This window comes from Typopeltis vanoorti, chromosome 8 (genome assembly GCF_054136105.1).
Source record: "Typopeltis vanoorti isolate ZY-2024b chromosome 8, IOZ_Tvanoo_1.0, whole genome shotgun sequence".
Taxonomy (NCBI): domain Eukaryota; kingdom Metazoa; phylum Arthropoda; class Arachnida; order Uropygi; family Thelyphonidae; genus Typopeltis; species Typopeltis vanoorti.
In genome coordinates this window covers 48,925,299-48,948,100 of record NC_143556.1, presented here as the reverse complement: position 1 = coordinate 48,948,100, position 22,802 = coordinate 48,925,299, and the positions used below count along the sequence as shown (strand labels likewise).

The 22,802-nt window shown below is 36.4% G+C and overlaps 1 protein-coding gene across 7 annotated transcripts in view; it reads left to right on the top strand.

The window, feature by feature from the left end:
* The window catches only part of Ddr (discoidin domain-containing receptor 2), a 418,242-nt gene that overhangs the window by 342,911 nt on the left and 52,529 nt on the right, over positions 1-22,802 (top strand). For all 7 annotated transcript variants that reach the window (XM_090397220.1, XM_090397221.1, XM_090397222.1 and 4 more), the window contains 2 exons: positions 2,066-2,171; positions 6,235-6,466. In XM_090397220.1, coding sequence (XP_090253346.1) covers positions 2,066-2,171; positions 6,235-6,466 — 338 coding nt within the window. The remainder of the gene's footprint in view (positions 1-2,065; positions 2,172-6,234; positions 6,467-22,802) is intronic.

The following is a 22,802-nucleotide window of genomic DNA, read 5'->3' as shown; positions in this document are numbered from 1 at the left end:
TTATTGTGCAGTCAGTGTGCCAAATGTGAAACCTTAGTGACCGCCAAAAAAGGTATGATCATTGGAGTGTGGCTTGCATGAGCTGCCGTAACCAAAACGGCAGAAATCGTAGGTATATTAGGAGCCACAGGTATCGAAGATTATGACAAAGGTACGGAAAGTGACAAGGCGTTGTTTTCGATCAGTTCTCCAAGGTTCGATCGTATTTTCCGCCTGCAACATCGCTGGCACAGTTGGAACATGTTTTGCAGAACGAATGATCCCAAATCTTATGGATATGAATTCTATCTATTCCACATCGAATTCACGGTGTTCTAATCGCCGAGGTTTATTAACTTTTCTTGTGAAATGTTTGATATTATATTAGGAGTGCAGTAACTTATCTTGAGATCATTTAAAAACAAGAGTCGCTGAATAGAAACAGATCCAGGTATGTCAAATAAAAATTCAGAAAATATATGATATTACCTAAGCCCGATGTTCCTGCTATGCAGTAGAAATATACAGAAAGGGATTAAAAATAACGAATAATTAAAAATAAAATCAATTTATAAATAAAAGAATATACACCGATCAGATTTTCACTCCTAAATGTTTGAATCTTTTTTCTATTTCGCAATTGGCATGCTCCAACAATTTCTTACAAATAAATTCAACTTCCTTCGAAGTTTCAAGCACAGATATTTACCAAGGAGGGGGGGATTGTTTGTCGTCGTAATTGGATGACCCATAGGGGATTAATGATGTTGACACACGGTTGGCATGTTCTCTCTGTTCTTCCGCTTCTTTTCCGGGTCACTTGGGAGTTTGAAGTAATCACCCACCAGATCTTTTGTTTTGCATCTTTTGTGTGTCCTCAATCCAACATTGCTTGGCATTCATCACTAACTTCTTCCATCATTGTCATCACAATAGTTCGGTGACATCAAGAGTCAAAATGCGCGTCCAACCGAATAATGCTGACTATCCACTTCTTTGATGGGCCTCCAACACCACACACACACACACACAGAATAGTTTACTTCTACGTTAATTAGAAATGCCAGGAAGTTCTCTGATCGCCAAGAGGGCGTTCCTCTCTAAAACAGTCAAGTCTTTCTAGGTGACGTAATCTAACACCATTGTTGTGCACGTGATGCAGTTCTGTGCGTATTCTTGTGGAGTAAGCTAGTTTGAAACGGAATTGTAACAACTGTTCAAAGTGGGTGTGCAATTGGGATGGTGGTTTTAAGTGTGAGGAACGAAACAAACAAACAAAAAAAAAACATGCGGACATCTTTCCACACAATCGCATTGACAACGTCAAGTGGGGAGAGGATCCCTGCAGCGTGTTTTAATGATGTGGAGTTAAGATAATTAGCGTTTTAAAAAGCAGTGTGTAACGAACAAACCTACTTTCCAAAATCATCAAAGCTTTTCTTCTCTTGTTGAAAATAGTTGCTGACGAGCCGATTTTGACATTTCGCTGTTTCCTCTTATTGTTTTTCTTTTTTTTTCTTTTTTTTTTTTACGCGACTGACACACGCAACATAAATTGTGTTTGGAAGGAGAGAAAAAAAAACTCGCATTTATTTTTCAAAAGAACCCAAACTTTATTTATCGTAATTGAACTGGTGTTTATTAACGTAACAATGGAATGGAAGAAAATGAAGATACAGATGATGTTTACACGCATCTTTGCTCTCTCTGGCGACATCTATTACATAATGTAACAATGGCGATAAAAAACTAAGTTAACAAACAAACCTTTAATTGAGTTTTGGAAACATAAACATTCAATTAACATTTGAACTTCATGTTAACGTTCTTCTCATGTAAACCGACTAAAAAATAAAATTAATTTTTGAAGTTTTAACATGGAATTTAGTAGTACTTTTAATGCAAGCATGTTTTCTGTGATTAATAATTTTCCATTTATTTATATATTGCATTTGAACAAAACTTTTATGCTACAACATTCTATAACTATAGTATACAGGTTTAATTGCAGCATTTTAACTCTTCATCTTTCTGTACGTGTTTTTTTGTCAGTTGAATTAATATGTTCTGCTTTCTTTTTTAACAGGAGAATGTGAAAGCGCTTTGGGTATGGAATCTGGAGATATAAAGGACGCAAACATCACTGCTAGCTCGTCATACAATGTGGGAAGCGTTGGCCCTCAAAGTGCAAGGTAAATTGCATAGAATAATCTGCTTCTGCTCTCAAAGAAGTATTAACACTATTAAACTACTGAATATTCTTAGTCTAGTGTTGTGATTTTCTCTCAAACAACCGGAGAAAGATTTTACTGATCCTGGCGCTAAATCACACTGATGTAGTAGTTCATTGTTTACTATAGAAGCTGTTCTGGGCAGGGGTTCACTATACTACAACACAATCTAGTTTCTAAGTTCTTCACATTGATAACTTGCGAAGTCAGATGATTTCAACGTACAGAACAGTAAGTTGTGAAGATATTTCTTTTCCAAAATTTTGTGGGGTGCTTATATGAGGGTAAAAATTAAAGTAAGAATAGAATTTCTTTTCACGATTTTTATATCATTTCTGTTTTTGAGATAATGCAGCTTTTCAAAAAGTTGTAAAACAAAATGCTTGGCCAAGTCTGTCTTTAATGATACGCTGAAATCAATGGAAAACTTTTTTACATCTTCCACATGCTTCGTTGAACAAGTTCGCAATATTCTTATCCGTTTTTATATATAAAAAAAGAGGAACAAAAACACATTAGGATCCCATTTGTCGAGAGAACTGTATACACCTGTTTTCCCACACCATTTCGGTTCCTTTATTCTCCCCCCATCATTAGAAATCCAACTACTTGAAACACGTTCTGAAGGAATTATCCTCTTAGGATGAAACTGGTAATGAGAACTTATCCGTGTGCATTATGGTCAGACACATTTCCAGGTTTTTAGGCGTAGATGATAAATTGTGCAAGAGAGCGGCGATTTTCCCATCTGCCAGGACACTGGAAGGGAGGAAGAGGAGGAGGAGTGCCCCCTTTTCTACCGATGCCATTGTCCCTACGACAGGCTTGAGTGATGAGTTCCCAATGGGCCACTATAACAATGCATTTTTCCAATAAGGCACCAGACGAATTGCCTTTGATGGTAATTCTCAGCAATGCCACAGGTTATCTCTTACGTACCGCTACAAAACAAGTCTCGACAGCGCCACATGGTTTCCCCACTGACGTGGCTACGAATTTTTCAAGGCGATAATATACGCTGGATTTGCTCTCTTCCTTTTTGCACACAACTCCTGTTGAAAGCAACGTGGAAAATAGTTACCATCGGGCCAGTGATGAATTGTTGCTGGATTAGGCGTAAAATCATTCCGCGTTTGAGGAAATCGATGTGCATCCCAGAGACCGTTTATCTCTTAGTCACTTTGTATCGTTCGGATATAAAATTTGTGGTTGACAGCTACACAATAGTCGAACTCCGCGATATGAATATATTTATCCATTCCACCGGCCAATTTCTTTGCCCAGACGAACGCTAACAATAGTCTCTCGCGCTTCGTGGCCACACTACGTATGTTTTATTATAGCGAAAGAGGAGGATACGTTTTTCAAACTATTCATCATTTTATGCCGAATTTCTCCCTCCTTAAGAGATTGTTTGCTTTATTATGTGGAACTTTAATGATAGGTTTCCAAACAGGTGTTTCGGTTTAGAGTCTGCAAAACGAGAACTACTTCTTAGCGCGTATGAATACACGAACATTCCGAATGCATTAGTAGACAAAAGAATTTTTTCTAGTAAGGATCATTCGCATTCTTTTTTTTCGTGGCACAATAGGTCATCATTTGGGAATAATGCTTTTCTATGTCCTTTGTTCGTCAAGTTCTATTAAAGAGGATTTGGACGATCTGTTAACCGTCTTATGATGAGAATATTTCGTTTTCAAAGTAGTTTATTAAATAGAAGACATAATAAATATACTTAGAGTTTCTTTTTAGTGGATCTAAACGGTTACAGCAGCACGTGTTTTGAATATTTCAAAACAGCTTTCATCCTAATAATACCTTCTGCATACTCTTAATGAGTGTTTCGTGATGTTGTGGGCTATAATAGCAACGAAAAACCATTTTGAGGATTTAGTAAAGCTTCTTAGTGAAACATTCGAAACGCAGTTGAATTACACGTGGGTTAGTAGTAATTCCACTACGATAATCCTCGTTCCTTTGAATGTTGGCAAACTCCTCGCAAGTGATCCATTTCCTCGGCGTGTACCGAGTACCTCCCCCTGAATAGACATTGGTTCGTATTACTGTCCTCGTGTCATAGAATATTAATTTTGTCTTATTCTTGGACTATCCCCTCCCAGACGGATAGAGTCAGGTGATAGATCGGCCCTTCGAGAAACTTGGACACTCTTCCCGAAAAACCCGACTCCAAATTCACGTGCCAATCACGCGGTCTCCCGAGTAACAAGAAGGTGTCAGCGAAATTGAAAGACAGCGGCTCCTGTTCTTGACGGCTGCGTTCTAAGGGGGGAAGGGCGGTGTCTTCTTTTTGGTAGCTAAGCAAGATCCGGGCACTTGGCGTTGAAAATGGCACCCGTCTGTGATAAAAGAGGTGACAGCCCGATACGCTACGCCGATAAGGTGATGGGGTATAAATAGTGTCATAATTAGTGTTAGTAAAAGCACTAAAGAGACCCTGCAGGGGTTGTAAAAAAAAATCACAAAGGAGCCGATCGAGTTCGTAGCGGTTTGCTTTTGTCTTCGAATTTGAAATATTTAGCGTTGAAGTAAACAAAGACAGATCTTTGTTTTTACTGAAAAAACCAGGTGTTGTGTTAGATTTGCTGTCTGTGTTTTTTTTTTTTTTTTGTTTTGTGTGCGAGTTTCATTATTTGTCTCTTTCAATTACCTTTCTTTTTGGCAGCAGCTTTTACTATTGCGAGTGAAATTTCATACGTTTTTAATCCAAGCACGCTGTCTGTATCTGCCAAGTAAATTCAGTTTTCCATTCAATAAAAACAGAAAAACCGACCTTCATGTATAGTTTACATTCCTATCTTTAAAAAGAGTCTGGTCTGCTATCCCTTCCATACCCTTAAAAGTCACTATTAAGAATTACAACAAATTTTTCGTTGAATGTAGACCACTTTTGAATACGTTCCACACTCCTAGATATTTAATTATAGAGGGAGCTACCGTTCGTGCACACTGTAGGATTAAAGGTGTCGTATACGCAAACAAAAATAATTGAATATTATATTTAGTAAGTACTTGAAGTATCAGAAACATTCTTAAAACGTACGCTAAAAGAAATTCTGAAATATTAAAGGAAACCATTGCTTAACTCCAAGGGAAATGACCGTAATGGAGAAGTTTGTCAGCAGTTCTGCTGTTGTGTGTGCAAGTATATTCTTAAGCTGTCGGGTATGAAAACAATCAAATTAAGGAAACTTGTCTGTCACGGAACTCTGTGGATTTAAGCAAGCAGACAGGCTTCACCACAAATTGAGTATTCCTTACAGTTAAATTGCATCTTAATGCGGGCGCTTTTCTACAAGGAACGTTCTTCTATAAATGGATTTTCTAGTTAACGTCTATAAAGAATTAAGGGAACGTACACGGCGTGATTGATGGGTAGGCTTTATTGAAATGACAGGGCCCTCACTTCCTTGTTGTCTTTATATTTTTTTACGCGAACTCCAATGAAATCGTTCATTAACTCTATGGGCTGTACATAAATTGCGTGACGCATTTTCGACTATTTATAGTTGCTTCCCGTCCCTCGACAAATCCAGGACATGATTCATTTCCCCCCCCCCCCCCATGTTCTTGTCCACGTGTGCTGTCTCTTTCACCTTTCTTTTTCTCCGCCCTTCGTTTCTTTATTACACCAGGCTTAGCACGTAATGTTATGATGAGTGGGTCGTCTTCCTTGCCCATGGGTTCAACTTTTTTTTTTTTTTTTTTTTTCAGAGGTTTATTATTAAGTTTTAATGTAGTGTTTCAGTTATACTTGTGGGTGGGCCTTTCTTGTGAGGCTGATGTACGCTTCGGAATACTCCCCCCCCACACACACAAACGTGGTTCGTTAAACACGATGTAGTACTTTATAAAAATGAGCATTGACAGCGTTATTACAATCAAGTGATTTTATCAGTAACTCCATTAACGATCTGATGGGAATAATAATGATATTACACATTTTTTTCCCTCTTAACCATCGTATACACAATCACTTATTGTAATTTCTGATTTTTTTTAGGCTAAACACAGAAGTGAATGGAGGTGCTTGGTGTCCGAAACAACAAATCTCTAAGGATGTCCACGAGTATTTAGAAATCCAACTCAATTCCGTACATGTGATAACCGAAGTCGCCACACAAGGGCGATTTGGAAATAGCCACGGTAGAGAATTTGTAGAAGAATACCTCATAGAGTACTGGAGACCAGGACTGTCCAAATGGGTGCGCTTTCAAAACAGATGGGGCCAAGAGGTAAGCCATATTTCTTTCTTTTATATATTTTGTTTTTGGATAAAGGGTCTATTTTCTTTAAGATAGTGAATTAGGTCATTCAAGAGCAGCCTCTTATATAAAATCTCTGGATTTTAGGATGACAGATAGCAAGCGATGGACGAGATGCTCATCTTTGCCGTCTGCTTTTTTTTTATTGCCTGTTCTCGACTCCGACGTAAGAAGTCCTCTCCATGTTACTCCCTGCTAACCTTCCACTTCCCTCCAGTCGCATCCCTGCAGGAGGTAGAAGGAAGACAGGGAACAGAAAAAAAAAAAAGAGCACTACTGAAAGAACGAGCCTAGTTGGTATCGCGGGTAGGGAAGCCTACTTTCTAAAGCCCCCGGCGGGAACTTCTTCATAACAACAGGCAGCGCGTGCATCGCATACCTTGCTACGAACGCCGCCGTGTCGCCTTCCATTCTTCGACGCGTCGAAGATACTTGCATGACTCCTGACGGAGTCCGTTTTCACTTTATTAGCCGGAGTTGCTTCAGCTGTTGCTTTTCTCAGTTCATTAAAACAGTTCTTGTAATGAAGGCTTGCGGGGTAATTTTTTTTTTAGTTCGTTTTTCCTTACAGCCCACCTCCCACGCGGTTTTTTTTAAAACTCTTTAACTTCCTTCTCAAAATCACAGCCATTTGATTTTTTTTTTTTTTTGGAACGTAGTGACGACACATGGGACAACACGTTTTTCATTTTATCCTCCCCTAGATCCTCAAAGTACTCACAGGGGGATACAATCGCTCCTACATTTCTTTCTTCATGCAATCCTCAACTGCAATATACATAACTTAAAACTCACCACATTCTTTTTTTTTTCCCTCTAAGGGGTGAGCAAGGGGTCGTTCGTTCTTGGAGGCGGTACTTTTCAGTGGAATTCATCGCATCTCTTACCCTTGAGCAGTGTTTGGGGAGTTGAGAGAGAGAGAGAGCGGGGGTGGGGGGGAAAGACAGACAGACAGTACTTACATTTCTTGAAAAACAAGATCCCGTACCTTGGGCTTCAGGTAAGAGTCAATAAAATCCCACGAGGAAGGCCTCACTCCACTTCTCTCGACTTTTCAATAAAGAGGGAGTCTTATTGGTGCATCTTAACTTCTCTTGTGTGTGTGTGTGTGTGTATTTTCCACTTCACTGAATTCCTTTCATCATGGGGTTCTATAATGCAGATGAGATGCGAGAATGTTTGTCGGCTCGCGAGGAATTAGAAGCTCAATCTAATCTGGCTGACACACTCGCTAATAAAAATCCTGGTTGCAATTAAGAAAGGTATTTACAAGAGGGGGGGGGAGAAAAGATTTTTTTTTAAAAAAGGATTCATTTGTTTTAGGCTGTAGGATTATGACATTTCACTAGAGCCTTTAAATAATAGAAAATGGAAATGTAAAGCAAAACAGTTAAAACAGGATAATGTTTTGTGAGGAAGAGTTAGATTAATGTATTGTTTTGGCTGTAAAGGAATTTTTTTAGGTGAGTCTCATCCAAGGCTGTAAACTTATTAGTTTAATGCCATGGATGGAATGAAGGAACACTTAGAGATCAAATATTAAAATAGAAAAAAAAAATCCTTAACCCAGCCAACGATACTAATTTACTATAGATTTACAATCTTCCATGGGGTAGAAGTCACATAAGAAAATAAAAAAAAGCAGAACGGCAGTCTCAAGTCCTGGAATAAACATTATCACCCATCTAAAGACATAAAAGTGGGCTTCGAATCTGGGGCTGTTGCTTAGAGAGGATACGGTATCTACTGAAGCAACAAATTCGACCAGTTAGCAGAATCTCAGTTGACTTACGTTTTGTGTTGTAGAAATTGCGTGAAACTTGTCAATTGTTTCTATTTGCTTATCTTTGAACATGCCAAAACTTAATTGATAAACCAATTGGAAATCCATAGGTTTACTACATTAATGCCTAGGGAAACTATATATGTGTGCCCCGCCTCCTTTTCTATTTTGTTGGATAGGAAGAGGGGGGGGAATGGGTTATGAAACGATTGATGAACTCGTTCTTCAATTGCATTATGCACATCACGAATTTGTGGCTTTCCACACGATCTTGCCACTGAGTGTTAATTCATTATCATCCATTCGAGCATGCATGTTTTGTAAGGGCGGGTGGGTGGTTTAGGGGGGGGGATTATGACCAATAGAGGTAACTTGAGAACTTTTAGTAGAGCACCAAAGTAGGGTTATTAGGCTCGTGTATGCAAGGAAAGAGAGAGAGAGATCTATTGCACCCACTTATCAGCGAACACACGAGCCCCGAGGTGCTATACAAGAAGCGTAGGAATCCCGACTCGGCCTAGCATGAATCCAGACATGCCTTACGAAGACCTGGATAGCAAAGAACACTTTTCAAACCTCCTTACTTGGCAACAAGACTGCGTCAGTGTTCTCATTGTGACGTGGGCGATAGTGTCTGGCACGTGCTGAAGGAACTGGGACGCACACACGAACTCACGGTGCATGTGTGCGGTTTGTGAATGAAAATGCAATGCGGAACGCTGGATGCTTCAGCTCTCTCTCTCTCTCGTGTGCGCGCAAGTAGGAAGCCCTCCAGCTGAGTTGAGGCAAGGCCTTTGAGTGCTCTTGTCGGTGATAACACTCCGTCTGGTCCGCTTGAATACGACACGACCGAACATGGTTAGCGGCAAGCAGTCGTGCTGAGATAAGGTGCTGAGTGGCTTTCAAGAGATGGCCAGCTGCGTGTCACTGATGAGGAGATAGTTGCCGGAAGAGAAGATGCAGCACAGAAGCATCCAGTCAGAGGTTAGTGTAACGAACAAGAAAACAAAAAAGAGAGGGAGGTCCTTTGTCTCGCGGTTAGGAGTGGATTCTGTGTCTCTGAAAGAGAGAGGAACCAGTCAATATTGCATCGAAGCCAGAAATGCGACAAGGGTATGGAATCAATAGACGGAACCAGACAAGTTTTGTCGCTCTATCTAGATTGATGAACATGATTTTGAAAAAAAAAATGTGCAGTTTTAAGAAAAGATTATTCCTAAATGTACAAAAACTCTCAAAAAGTCAATGCAAAGAATAATTTTCAGGATTCAATAAATTAATCCTATTCCTAAAAGCAGTTTTTTATGAGAGAAGCTCATAGTAAGAATTTTGCGTATAATAACTAAAGAAATATGAATTATAATTTATAAAACAAAATTTTTAGGGAATACATTATTTGGATAACAAAATATAAGAAAGAATATAAAGTTTAATTTCGGAAGGTACTTATTTTGGTTGTTCCTGACACTTCTTTCCATTTTTACTCTTTGCATTTGCTCCTCCTGCTAAACCGATTTTATATTTGATTACCATTTACTCCAGTGAATCGATTTCCGGTCCAGTACCATGGTGAGACGAATAGTTGGATATAAGAGACATTTGTTACAACAGTCTTTTCTCCGACCGTTGTGAATCTTGTTAGAATTGACTACAATATTTCTCTTACACACCAAGATTAATATAAGATATATTTTAGAAATAAAATTTCAAGAAAACGTTTTTTTTCCGCTTGTAAACATTCGAAGGAAAAATTTCTCTCCCCCCCCATCCCAAATATACGATGACGTGTTGATCGCCATAAAATACAGAGGTTACGCTAGACCCGGAATTTCCGGGTAATTGGAACCATAAATATGACTGCGTTGAAACCAAACCGACTGTTCCAGTGTCGTTTATGTGGCAGTTTTCAGAACGTCTCTTTGAGTGTGTGTCTGTCTTGGTCCTTAATCGCGTGCTTCCTTCCACGCCACGTGTTTGTGGTAATTTGTCCTTCCGTCAAACTCCAGAGAAGGTTTCATTTATTTTTGGAGGGAACACAGGCAGTGTGTGGACCGGATAGTTATGGCCGTTAATTTATAGCTTGAGTACAGCTAATTACGATAGGAACAATTTTTAACGTCCTCGCCTATCAAGTTTCTTTAACTTCTCACTTAAGGATTCGATTTCTGGGTGATTATCTCACGCTCTCCTCCCCACTATTGCCGACACAGAGGATACTTTGTGACGTCTTGAGAAATAGAAACATCCTGAGATTAGTGAGATGAAACGTGCACTTAATCGTGATGAAAGATTGGGAATACAATCTTTCTTTAAGATTGGATTCATAACATTTGTGCATTTCATTTTAATGCATGTGGCTAAACATAGTTTTCAACAATGATCACAACGTCACAATATAATGCACGTGCATTACTTGCAGTATGATATGTGGAATTTCACTGGCTACTCGCAGCATCATAATTTCAACAATTATATAGCTTGCATCTAACAAAATCAGCGAACTAATATTGGATTTATGTAAGAAGCTTGAGCCATTATTACGAAGTATATTTTTGGCTAATGACAGACAATACATCACCTTATGGCATTAGGCCATAAGGTGATGTATTGGACTGTAATACCAAAGAAAGCATGCATTTGGTATTAATGATCCTTCCTTGTTCGATATTTTTCACGTATTCAATTACCGATGTTATGTTGACGATCTCCAAAAACAAACAAGCAAACAATAGAATCAAATAAGTGACACAAGAAACTAACTGTAATCAATCAAAATATCTGTGTCTGTTCTAACTCAAATGCATAGGCTAATTGGCTCCGTACACAAATACAAAAGAAAAGCAAGTACCGCATACTACGGTAGATTGCTTTGTAACCTAGGCAAAGAACGAGTAATTCAGCTCGTCTCGCTGTATTATCGTCTCTGCAAGTTGAAACATGTGTAAATGTCTGGAGCAAAAGCTACGAACAAGTTCATTATTGTCCATCACATTGCCGTACAGAGCAGTGATTGAGAGAGAGAGTTTACGACCTCTTTCTTATTAGTCTTCTATACCGATGGCATTAGCTAAGAAGCAAACATTTCTCAGAGCTATTCACTCTCAGACCGAATGGTCTGTTTTCTTCTATGCTGTCGTCATGAATTATCCCAGACTCTTCCTCCCTCCATCTATAATTCACAGACCTATTGACTGAGACATCTTGTGAGATATTAGTGTGTGCTCTTTTCGTTCTGTGCTTCTTCTTCGATAAAAGGCAAGTCTCTCTGGCGTTTTTGCGATTTAATCGCCCTGATTTCACACCAACGCATCTCCGTGGCTGCAGTCGTATAATAGAAGTCAATGCATTCGCTGGGGTGGGCGAATGATGTCTTAGTAGTTTTTTTTTTCCGTAGAAGGGCCGATGTTCAAACACTATGGCATTTCTTTTTTTCTTTTAGTCGGGCGCCAAATCTTTTCCATGTAGAAAATGCAAACTCATGCAATTACTGAGATTAAAGTTTCTCTTTTCTGAATATTCTATAGAAATAGTTCAGTAGTTTTAAAAATAGATTCAGCATTTTGAAAACGCTGATTCACTTTTGATGATGTAATCCGAGTTCAAAATTATGTAGAACACAAAGACACTTAGCTGATGTCAAAATTATGTTTTTTTTCTTGAAATTAATTTAAGTTCTAGAGTTAAAATATTATTAATTTATCTTGAATATATAAATACATGAATTCTAATCTATTTCTTCGAAAGTCGTAGCATAGTAATATCTTTTAAAATAGCCCTAGGGGATACAGACAGTGGTGAGCTATAAGGAGGCTCGCGGGGGCTCACCCGAGCCCTTTGTTAAATTTTTCTCAAATTTGCGGACCCCTTGTTCTTCTTGTTTACTTTTTCATTTTTTCAAAAAAAAAAACATACTTTTTTGAAATATATTTAGCGAGAAACTTATACGGTAACCTAACAAAGTGATTTTATTAAATAAAATGTTATAGTTACTGTTACTACCATTTTACAAATAAGAATTCACTTTTGGTAATCGTATATAAATAAATAGGACTATAAAATAATGCCCCTTGATTGGTACCGTTGATTATCACTTGAAGTATAAAAACAAAAGAAAAATATAACGTACTTCAATATTATTGTGTTTAGATAATATTTATTTATTCTTTATAGATTGTTTGTCATAAAAACTTCTATCGCAAACAAAACAAATTTATTTTGTTCATAAAAAATGCGGACTATTTCATATGTGCGATTATAAAAGATTTCATTCTTATTATATTTTGATAGTTAAAAAATGTTTTTCTTGTGTAAGATAAATTAACACAGTTGATTGTGTGCAAATATTTCATGTTTAGATCATGAAAAATTGGTTTAAAAATGATAGCCTTTACAGGTGATTGTCCCCTCATACTTTTTTGATTGGCATTTGTACACAAGCCGTATTAATAAAAGGTTTTGTGTGAAATACAGTTTTTTTTTTTTTTTTTTGCTCGACGATGCGAGTCCTTTGTTAAGATTTCCTTAGCTCACCACTGGATAGAGATCAATACGATTAATAATAAACAAGCCAATAAACCGCACACTTTTAAAATTCCAGAGTGATTTCGCTTCTGTAAGCTGACACATACATTCAATTATTCCTCTAGCATTTAAAAGAATAAACAGTTCAACAATCTATCATGCAGTTTACAATATTTGTATCATTTTAGCAGATTACAGATCCCTGATATACAATGGAAATAAACTCCTTTTTACCTCAGACACCACAAGTGCCAAACAAGCTTTCCCTTTTCGAGTAGGGGGGGGATAGGGTCTGTAAAATATAGAAAGACCGAGGAAGCCATGTTTTTATTTGGAAGAAAAGCAGAGAGTTTCAGGAGTCGTAAGCCTTGCTAAAAATACTCTACTGTTCGGGCAATCTTTATCAACTTGTTTTGGACTCTTTCACTGCTTGATTAGTAATGGTGTAATTAAAGGAAGAATGTTTCTTAGAGTTGCGTACATACAAAAATAGCCGCGCAATCTATAGCTGCTTCACTTAGCGGACCAATCATTCTCCTCTCCTCTCCCCAGGGGATTAGAAAAAGATTCCATATCTGATCCACCTTTAAGTGGGATTTTTAGGCTTAACTTCCACACTTAGAGATTTCGTAAGGTATGTGGTGTTGTAAATCTTTCAGGCGGAAATGATTATTTTTGAGGGGGGAGGTGGAAAGGGGATGTGGGGGGAAGGTTATACCCGTCTGTATATCCTGTATGATTAATGAGCGTGCATGAAAAGTAATGTCTCTAGAGAAACGCGTTTGTCCATCCTGCTGTCAGACACAGTTCCCACACATTAAAGTTTAAATATAGATTAGATTTGGATCGACTCGTCGACCCGAACAGATTTTGGTTCTTCATTTCGAAGACATATATCATTAGACATTAAAGCGTGCAAGGCACACACTCCCATCAAACTGGTTTTTTGCTAGAGGATGCAGTCAGAAGGGTTTTTTTTTTGTTTCTTCTTGCGTCATGTGCAAGATGACAAAAATGCGAACCATCCCAAAGGAAATTTGCAGCTTAATTACTCTACACAGCCATTTCTCAGGAATGTGAGACGATCTAGAATTAGCTAGGTAAAGAGTTAACAAAATCATTTTCCACCGTATTTATTTATTTATTTATTTTTAAATTTAGGGTTAGCGTATGTTCTTTTTTATACATACGGGTCTCAGCATTTGAACGTTCGGTTTGTATGGTTGGTGTTTTAACTCAAAAATACGATTGCTTCGATTTTTTTTTCATAGTTTCTTCATTGGTTTTTGTTTCTATAGACTGCGTAGAAGAAAAAAAATATTAGAAGTTAATTCCGCGGCAGAATGAACTCTTTACTTCAGAGCACAATGTTAGAGTAGGCGTTGATACTCCGTGATGTTTTCTCATCCGGTTCATGCTTTAACTCTCTGAGTAAGACGTTTCAGAGTTAATTTCGAAATAAGAAAAATGCTGACTCAGTTTGAACGCGAATCAGAATGAATATTAAGCGGATGAGATCAACCTTTGGAATAAATTTACACATAATCAATGCTATTCAGAAACGAGTGCTATTTTTATTACAGAAACTTCGTTGTTTCTTCTTACCATTCTTAAAAGTTAGTGAATGAAAATTCACGTAAAAAATCCAAATAAAAATTTCGGAGCGCTAATAACCACCGAGCTGTGTCCTTGTTTTATGATAATCCCTTACTTGCACACTAATCGAGCCCTGCTACTACATATTTCCAACTTTTTATGATTCTGTGAGGCAACCATAAATTAGAAGTGCAACTTGGTAACGTGTTTATTAGTAAACTGTTTAATTGTTGCCGATTAGATGAGACTGATTCTCGCGTCATTCGACTGTGTTTTGTTTAATTAATGCTATCCCATTATCACAAACTCATTAGTATGTGGTGTTTAAAATAAAGGATTCCTTGTCAGGAAACGTTCACTAGTGTAAAGGAGGGGATGTCGACAAGATAATATATAATAAATACAGAAATTTTATTTGCTTTTTTTTTGTCTGTTTGGCAATATAAAATGTAGCGCTGTTTTACAGCTATCGCTGCCGATGTTTTCATGATTATTTTCATGAAAATAATCAATGACATTTTTCATGAATTCATGAACGTTTTTTGGATTGTCATGAAAATAATTATGAAAATAATCAAATGATATTTTTACCATTTTTCATGATTTTTTTCAGTTTTTCATGAAAATTAGCAAATGACATATTTCATGATGTTTTTTCGATTTTTCATGAAAAATAATGATTTTCATGAATTTTTAAAACTGTTTTTGTAATTGGAATTAAATCATGATAACCCAAAAATCATATAAACGCTTTTGAATTACATCATAAGAACGGTTTACTTTACCATAGATGTATGGAATTTTCATTTCATACCATATCTTTATTAATGCCCAAGTCCTTAATCCATTTACGGATATGAGCAGAGTAGTTTTGATAATAACGCCAACGTATATAGTGTATACACTCTGATAAATGTTTCACAATAATTTCAGCATCACCAAGGAATTTTTTTTAATAAAAAAATCTTTTCACAAAAAAAAATGTTTCATACAAAACTAAACCCACCACTAAATTAACTGAAATAGAGCTTATCTGTAGTAAGTTAATTATTAGGGTGTTATTAATTATCACGAGCTAGTTTCGTTTCCAACTACCTTAATGAATCCGATGATCAATTAGTTGATTATGATTGTAACGCCGCAGGTCAGGGATATGCTTAATGGAATGTGGAAGTGATACGTGGTCCTCTGCCATGTCAAAAGGATTAGTACACAAGATAGATAATAGTGGACATACACTCTGAACGTAAGAGATGTTTGGAATAATGTACGTCTAGAATAGGGGTGGATTACATTTTCTTCCAGCACATCAATTATTACACTAGAATCGTTTGGCGTGTTTCCTCCAAAGTACGACAACAATTATGTGGAATGAATTAAGCTAAAATAAAAAAAAAAGGAACAGACTTTGTCTGTTCCTTCTTTTTTTATTGTTTTTGTTTAATAACTACCGATTGACTTTACACCAACATTGAATGAATTGTGACGTCCTACTTCAAACTTAGCAGTTTTTATTTTGATCAAATATTCATATGCCGGATTTCTATTTATTACAGATAACACTTAATATATATAACACACTATTGCATACAACCTACACGAATTTTGATTAGTTGTTCCAAAATTCTGTCCTTATGAGAAAAATACGTTGTGTTGAACTGATCGAGCATTTTCTAATTTTGATAAAGCGTATTCTAGATTTCTGTAATTTTAGCGGAACCTTGAACTCTTCTTCACAACAAGATGCAGATCTCTGGGAATGAATAGTTGTAATATGTTATGTTTTTATTAAGGCAATTATTCATACTTTTCTTTAACTTCAGTAAAAACCTACAAAACACGTAAGACTTATTTCGGTTCATTGGTTCTCCTTATAGGGCGTATGCATTTTTCTAAAATCTATTCCCAAAATTAATCTAACACGTCTGTAAAAAAAAAAAAAAAAAGAATGAAAATTATTGCTTATGATTCTTTTAAAGAAAACTTGAAGACACCAGCGGACGTCGAATGAATTTGTAGCTTTGATGTACTGCGAGTTCAACAAACTTATGACTTAAAGAATTACCAAGCAGTAATGTTTAGTTTGTTTTTCAGAAAATCCAGACTTAATTTTTAGAAATTGCAACTTCCCGAATGTATGCGTTCTAAATTGTTTAAGTTAGCGTAAATTTTTCATTTCCTAAGATGCAAATTTCAGCCATTTGAAAACGCAAAATTCACCTAGTCATCTGTTGCTATGGCTGCATTGTTGCTATAGATACACACGTGCCAAGTTGAGATCTCAGTTATTACTGGTGCCTATCCGCGTTCTTTATTGTTGCGCAACTGCTTGAATCGATACTTGGTAACTTAATAATTTTCATGTTAAGCGAATGGCTATCGATTTCTATATAAAAAAAGGGTATTTCCCTTCCCAAATGCTGTTCACTTCTGGAAACACCTGTAAAGTGTGGACACGCATACCCTGGCAAATGTAACGTAATGTAGTTATTAAAATATTTCTACACCTCTGCCGCATTCTGCTAGATTGAAAACGGTGATAGACCACCATGTTCCTAAATGACGGGGTTACAGTTCCTACTCACACAGCCACGTTCGAGGCATATCCATTAAAGCTGAGCTTTAATGGACAAAAGGGGGGGAACGCTTTCATTACCGCTAATGACGCCTGATTGCGCTCCGTGCTAACACCAGGTGTAGCGTTGTCGACTTCCCACTCCCTTCTAATGTCCTGCTATGGTGAACCTGCTAAGCCTAATGATAGCAGTGATATTGAGAGACCCTGTAATAGATTGGTGGTTCGTCATCTTTGAGCAGTTTACCTGCCCTGGTGGCTTGTCGGTGGTGATAGGAGTTCACCAGAGACTGACTAGCTACGGTAGATCACCGATCTTGCTTCGGCACTGCATGCCTAAATAAGTAACCACACACACACGCACGCACGTTGAGGTTAAACTGGAAACTTTTAGATGTATCCTCGTAAACAAATGAATTCGACTCTGATAAAGTGAACAATATTGGATAGAAATCTTCCTTATTGTGTTGAAAGTTATCTTTCTTTCAGGTACTGTTGTTGTTGTACTCTTCTGTTTACAATGGCATGTGTACCACAGCCTAACGACTACTGGATTCTATTGCAGAATTTTAAATGGTGTGGAGCTGAATCACTTATGATCAATTCTTGGTTATTATGATCATCGCACTCCTTAAAATTCACTGAATTGGAATGTACTGAATTATAATAAACCTATTATTCCTTTCAAGATTACTTTATCACACTAAAGGTTTTTTTTTTAAGTTTCGTATGTTAATCATTCAGCTCCAGAGAAGAGATTACTTGGAATAAGGGCGCTTTTTATGTTTACTTTCCTTTTAAACTACCTGTAAAATTGCTAGATTCCTTCATGGCAACGTTGGCTTTGTGGCGTGGCTACACTAAGTGTTTGGAAAGAGATTTAGATTCAAATTCCATCGTGACGGGAAGAATTTATAAACATTTTTCTGGCAGGCTTAGTTAGCTGTCGTGGCGATGATATGTGTTTGTTTCTGGAAGGCACGTGACTGCTACTAACTCCCGGGTACTGGAGTCCTTCAGCCAATCATATAGAGTTGACCTATTTCTGCAAATGGATGTTAATATATCCGAAACCATTCGGAGTTAAACAACGTTTTTCACTCTAAATAAATGTCTGATGAACTCCGTTTCTCTCTTTCGTATATTATTACCACTGGTTGGATAAGGATAGGGTGATCTAAGTTGACATTACTCCTAGGACAGTTAACACGAAATTTCTATTTTTAATATGACTCCTACCTGCAAAAAAGTGTTAACCTGTAACACATTAGTACGTTGGATGAGCTAATAATCCTTTTCATTAATTTTAATTTATTTTTTACATAATCCATAAACTCTGACCTAGAGACCAAACATGGAACTTTTCAATAATTTCTGGCTTCCAGAAACCAGGATGGTGGTCTCACAAAGGACAATGACATTTATCCATCACCTACAGATATTCTTACATTCTCATACCAACAGTAAATTTCAATCCGCAACGTTTGTTGTCAATGTTTCCCAACCAAGGTGGAACTCCATAGCTATATTTGAATCCATAGTTTCATATGATTGCAAATATAACATTGTTTTAAACAATAATATTTTTTTCAGTATTAATGTCGTAACATTAATACTGAAAAAACGTACAAACTCATTAATGTAAGGAAATAATTTAAGAAAGAAACATTTTTATATATATATTTTTTCATTTTAGTATCATAGATTAGCATTATCAAAATTACAAGGAGTAAGAATCTAATTATACATAAAAATAATTCTATGCGCAAAAGGAGGAGTGGGATAACAAGCAAAATGCTTTTAAGCAACATGAGTAGTGATCGTGAAGCATTTGAGTAATCCGTTTTGTGAGTCACCAGGTGTTTTACCCACTGCCCATTACGAGTGAATATGTTAATGTACAGTGGACTAAGGCAAATAATGTACATAGTACAAGACTATAAATTACGTGATTGAAATTATTTGGACATTACTTCCCCCGACTCAAACTCGCTTCCCTACACTGTGGAACATACTGACCAGATGGGAGGTGGTGCTTCCAGCGTGCGGATAAGAATTTTTTTAATTATTTTTCATTCATCCTTGTGTCAAATGTTTGACACAAGGATGTCTCAAGGCTTACGATTAATCGAAGACATTTATTTGTAATCGGATCGTGAATATTTCATATTTTTAAGTAAGCATATTCCATCGAAGGGAGTGCATGTCTTCCTCTCTGTAATCCAAATCGTTATCGATATTGTTTTACGATTGCTAAGTCTCGAGAGGTAGTACGCACTAGATTTTAGCTAACTTAGTCAACATTTCCTAGTCCGATTTTCTTTTGAATAATTATTAAAATAGGCAATTATAATGTCTTTCAATTGAAATTTCTTTGAATATTCGACATTATTAATTAAGAATTGTGTCCATTTTCTTAAAGAAAACACTTAAATCCTTCAAATAGTCTTAAAAATCAGATGCTTTTGAAATGTCGCGATGTGCGGAATCCAACACATCTGTTACTATCAGCTCTACAAGTATAAAATAAGAAAGCAGCGAAGCATTTCATATTTTCTCGTTCTCCTCATCCGTGATTATTGGTTATACACATCAAGCGATTTAACCCTCAAGGATATTTCAATGATGGTTATCTGGACGACGTTTTATATATCTTGAGAAGATATTTTTCAAACGTGAACGATTTCCAGAACAGAATGGGATTTTTACGTGTTTTATTGCGTGAATGAACTGAAATCAGGGGGTTGCCTACTTTCTAAGTGCCGAATTCGACTGCAAACCACGTAAGTTCGTCGGTTACTTACTGCTTGTGAATCGTTTCCTACAGGAACTCGCTTCTCTCGATACATACTGATAAATCTCAAACCTCCACAGCTTTGAGTGTCGGAGATGGTTTATATATTAAGGGGTTGTCGTCTATATCCGGACTATCATAAAGTTCAGAAGAAAACTATTCATTTCTTGAATCTTTTGTTCAACTAGTTTTACAAGCTTGAACAATCACTCCTAAAATGAAACAAGTTTGTTTATTTATATATATATATATATCTACTCTATAATAGAAAATGATAAGCTTTTTTTGTAACGTATTTGTGTCACGTGTTTTGTCAAGTTATTCGAAACGTTTTGAAACTCAGGGGCTCGACCCCGAGTGTCGAGTCTTCAAAATTCGAGTCATCAGAATTCAAGGAGAACTGGCCTACCAGTCCGCAACTAGGGGGGGGGGGGCGCAGGCGCCAGGGGGACGGAAACACCCTTTCGAGTAGTCTTCAAAATTCGGGTCATCAGAATTCAAGGAGAACCGGCCTACCAGTCCGGAACTCGCCGTAGGCGTCAGGGGGGACGGATCCCCCTAGTATATATATATATATATATGTAATCTTTCCTTCCACTTTTTTCTGTACTATATAAGCATGGTTTTAAGGCAACCCCATTAGTAAAGGGTTTTTTCCTAAATTACTAAATAAATAAAAAAGATGCGAGAATGAAAGAAAGAGAAAAAATAAGCCTGAATATTGCCGCCTATACGCAAGACAATCTTTACATGAATACTGAATTTCGTGGTAAAACCAATAATAATTTTTTTTTAAATAAATAATATTTTTATTCATCGTTAAAATATTTACACACATATATACAATAGTTATCCTGAGTATAATTTTACAAAATGTTTCTACATTGGATTTCAGTTAAGAATTTTAATAACACTCTTTGCCCCTGTATTATGCATTTACAACACATGTTCTACTATTAACAGTGATGATTATACAGAATTTGTTTGTTTTTTTAGTAAATGACTGATATAATAATAATAATTTGGGAGGCATTTCTGATTTCTTCCTCGAAGCTTTGCAGAGCTTATCTGAGGAAGATAATAGATGGCGGTGGTCTCGTGGTTATGTTTCTATACTGGTCGCAAGCCAGGTGTTGATTTTACTGTTTGTTGGTACGTGCTTGGAAGGTTTCAACTGCTATTACACAGCTTAACTTTTTTTTTTGCAAGTAGGGTTAGATTTGGACATGGTGTGTTTGTTTGTGTCCTTGTAGTTGTTTTTTCAGAGAGGTTTGTCATAGGTTTTGTGTGCGTGTGTGTGTGAGGGAGAGAGAGAGGGAGATAATAATAATCGTTAGTTTTTGAGGTATGCTTTCAAATACAATTTCGAAATCTTATTATAAAAGCATACTTTTTTTGTAATTTGTTTTAGAGTGCACAAATACTCAATAGACTTCGGTAGCATTCCTTATTACTACTAAAATACTATTGAAGATGATGTAATACAGAAATTGTGATACGGAACGTTTATTCGTATATACGCCGTATATCTGGAATTTTAGAAAAGAATTTAAATTATTTGAAATATATGAATTATAGAGTATGAGTAAAATATAAGTTGCATTATTCTTTCTGCGAACAAATCAAATACATTGGCAAAACAGTGTAAAAGTAGTATGCGTGAGACATCACTACCTTAGTCTCAACAGGACGATTAAACTAAACATTTTTAAATACGTAAATTCACACATGTTTATAATTTATTATACTGTTTATTCATCTCTTGACTGAATATTCCATATTTTTTATATTTCGTTTTTTTTATATACGTTTTTACAGACGGTGCAGTAAACTTACTGTTTTATCAAATGGCTACCTCAGTTCTGAACATAAATTGCCCGGAAATGTTCAGATATATTATTTAAATTTTGTAATTATGAGACATTTTTTTTTTAATGTGAAAGTAATAACAAAGATGAAGGAAAAGTAACTCAAAAAAAAAATTTGAATCCTTACATTTGAGTACGTATGGCTCGAGTACTTAACACATTTTGAAAAAAAAAAAAGACAGTATTGGCTAACCTACTCTATTACAACGTTCATTAAGCTGATCTGTACATCTGTTTTTATGAGAAATTTAATTGGTATGCTCGGTTTCCACCAGACATCATTCCTTACTTGAAATTAGAGAGAAAAGATATTTCACATCCGTAATAATAAAAGGTATAATTATTTAACAGCTGGAGGCATTCGTGAGAAAGAAATTTAAATGGAGAGTAACACTAATACACATCGTTACTGTAACCGAAATAATTTTATCCTCATTTCTTGATAAGAGCGTAAAGAAATTATTTTTTATTCTCAGCCACAGAAAGATAATGATTAAGACACAAATTCATTTTACTAAGCTCTTTGAAAGAGAACCCCCTAGTGCAGTTTAGACTTGAAAGCAAGCGGTATTAAGTTAATGGTATGTATAATATTGGCGATGGTATTAAATTTATGTTCACAATTCCCAGCAAGCCTTGGTCAATAGAAGCAGCTGGTAGTGATGTTTGTCCACACCAGAAATATGGCCTAAATTGATTTCCATCTCTCTCTGTATGTCTGTAATGAGTTTTAAACTTGCCTTTATCCGTCTTTGTCGCAGCCACATGATTTTCTGTAATTATGGCATCGCTATTCATTTTTTTCTCTTTTCATAATCAGCAAAAGACTTTTTTTTATTATTATTTTTCATTCTTCACCTGAATTGGTGAGCCTTCTAAAAGGAACTCTAAAAAAAAGTCGAGAATTTAATATCGCGTAATGGTTGCCAAGTGACTGTATATACATCCAACACACACAAAAAAAGGGAACAAAAACTTTAAAATTATGAGATTATATTTATTTGACAGTAAAATTCTGTGAACCTTGCACCAAATTCTGAACACGATGTACAAAACACATGCATCTCAACAATGGAAGTAAAAAAAAAAAAGAAGTGTGGACTTTTTTTAAACCCCCGTCATTGCTAATTAAATATTGTAAATGACTAGATAGTCACCTGCAGCTGGCT